General features: G+C 68.6%; 1 protein-coding gene across 1 annotated transcript in view; it reads right to left on the bottom strand.

Annotated features, from left to right (window-relative positions):
• The window catches only part of KLC3 (kinesin light chain 3), a 6485-nt gene that overhangs the window by 3857 nt on the left and 1732 nt on the right, over positions 1-896 (bottom strand). Inside the window, exons 5-7 of the mRNA XM_014537374.1 lie at positions 756-893; positions 404-473; positions 3-55 (exon numbers count right to left, since the gene is read on the bottom strand). Coding sequence (XP_014392860.1) covers positions 3-55; positions 404-473; positions 756-893 — 261 coding nt within the window. The remainder of the gene's footprint in view (positions 1-2; positions 56-403; positions 474-755; positions 894-896) is intronic.

Below are 896 nucleotides of genomic sequence, written 5' to 3' on the forward strand. Positions count from 1 at the left end.
GCCGGGATCTCGTAGCCCCCCTGCTGCGCCGCTGCGGCCCCCGCTGCCTCAGGACCTGGGGGTGGCAGGTACCTAGTCACTGCAGGCCTCCTGTCCCCTCAGCCTCACACGAGGGACACGTCCCCACCCCCCAGGGCTACAGCTGCCTCTCTGTCCAGCTGCCCTGGGGCCATGGGCCTGCACTGCCTTCTGAGGTTGGGATCCCAGGCCCCTGGGATGTGAACACAGGCACGTACCGCCCAGCCTCACCGCGCAGTCACCCCCACGGCCACCTGCTCCATCCTCCTGACACCCTGCCTGACCCCCCACCCCCTGCTCAGGGCCTCGGGGTCCAGCAGTCCCTCCCCAGCTCAGCCTTTCGTCCTCCATGGCTGAGCTCCCCGTCACATGGACCCACACCCACCTCTCCTTTCCTCCTCCTCGCTGGGGAACAGGGAGGCCAGGCTGTCTCGGCGGCGGGGGGACTCAGGCTGCTGCGGAGAGGACAGGATGTGGGGAGTCACGGGGTTGGGAATCAGTTTCAGGGATGGGGGTCCTGAACCCCAGGGTGTGAGGGAGGTGGTGGTCAGGGGCCTCGGGGTGTCCCGAGGGCTTGGTGAGGATCTGCAGGAACAGCTGAGGGCTCCTGCGGAAGTCCAGTGGGTTGGGGGTCTTTGAGGGCCTAGGACACTGGGCCCCGTGGCGAATGGGGAGCCATGGGTATCTAAGGAGGGCCAGGGCCCTAGCGTGTGCTGGCCACTGGCCCGGCCGCACACCTGGCTCTCCTCAGGTGGGTCGTACTGGCGCAGCTGCCCCAGGAACTCCAGGTGGCTCTTCTCCTCCTCCAGCTGCGCCACGGCCTCCTCGCTGGCCCGCAGCCGCCGCTGCGTCTCCTCCAGCTCCTCCCGCAGCCACGA

This window comes from Myotis brandtii, unplaced genomic scaffold, assembly GCF_000412655.1.
Source record: "Myotis brandtii unplaced genomic scaffold, ASM41265v1 scaffold1774, whole genome shotgun sequence".
Taxonomy (NCBI): Eukaryota; Metazoa; Chordata; class Mammalia; order Chiroptera; family Vespertilionidae; genus Myotis; species Myotis brandtii.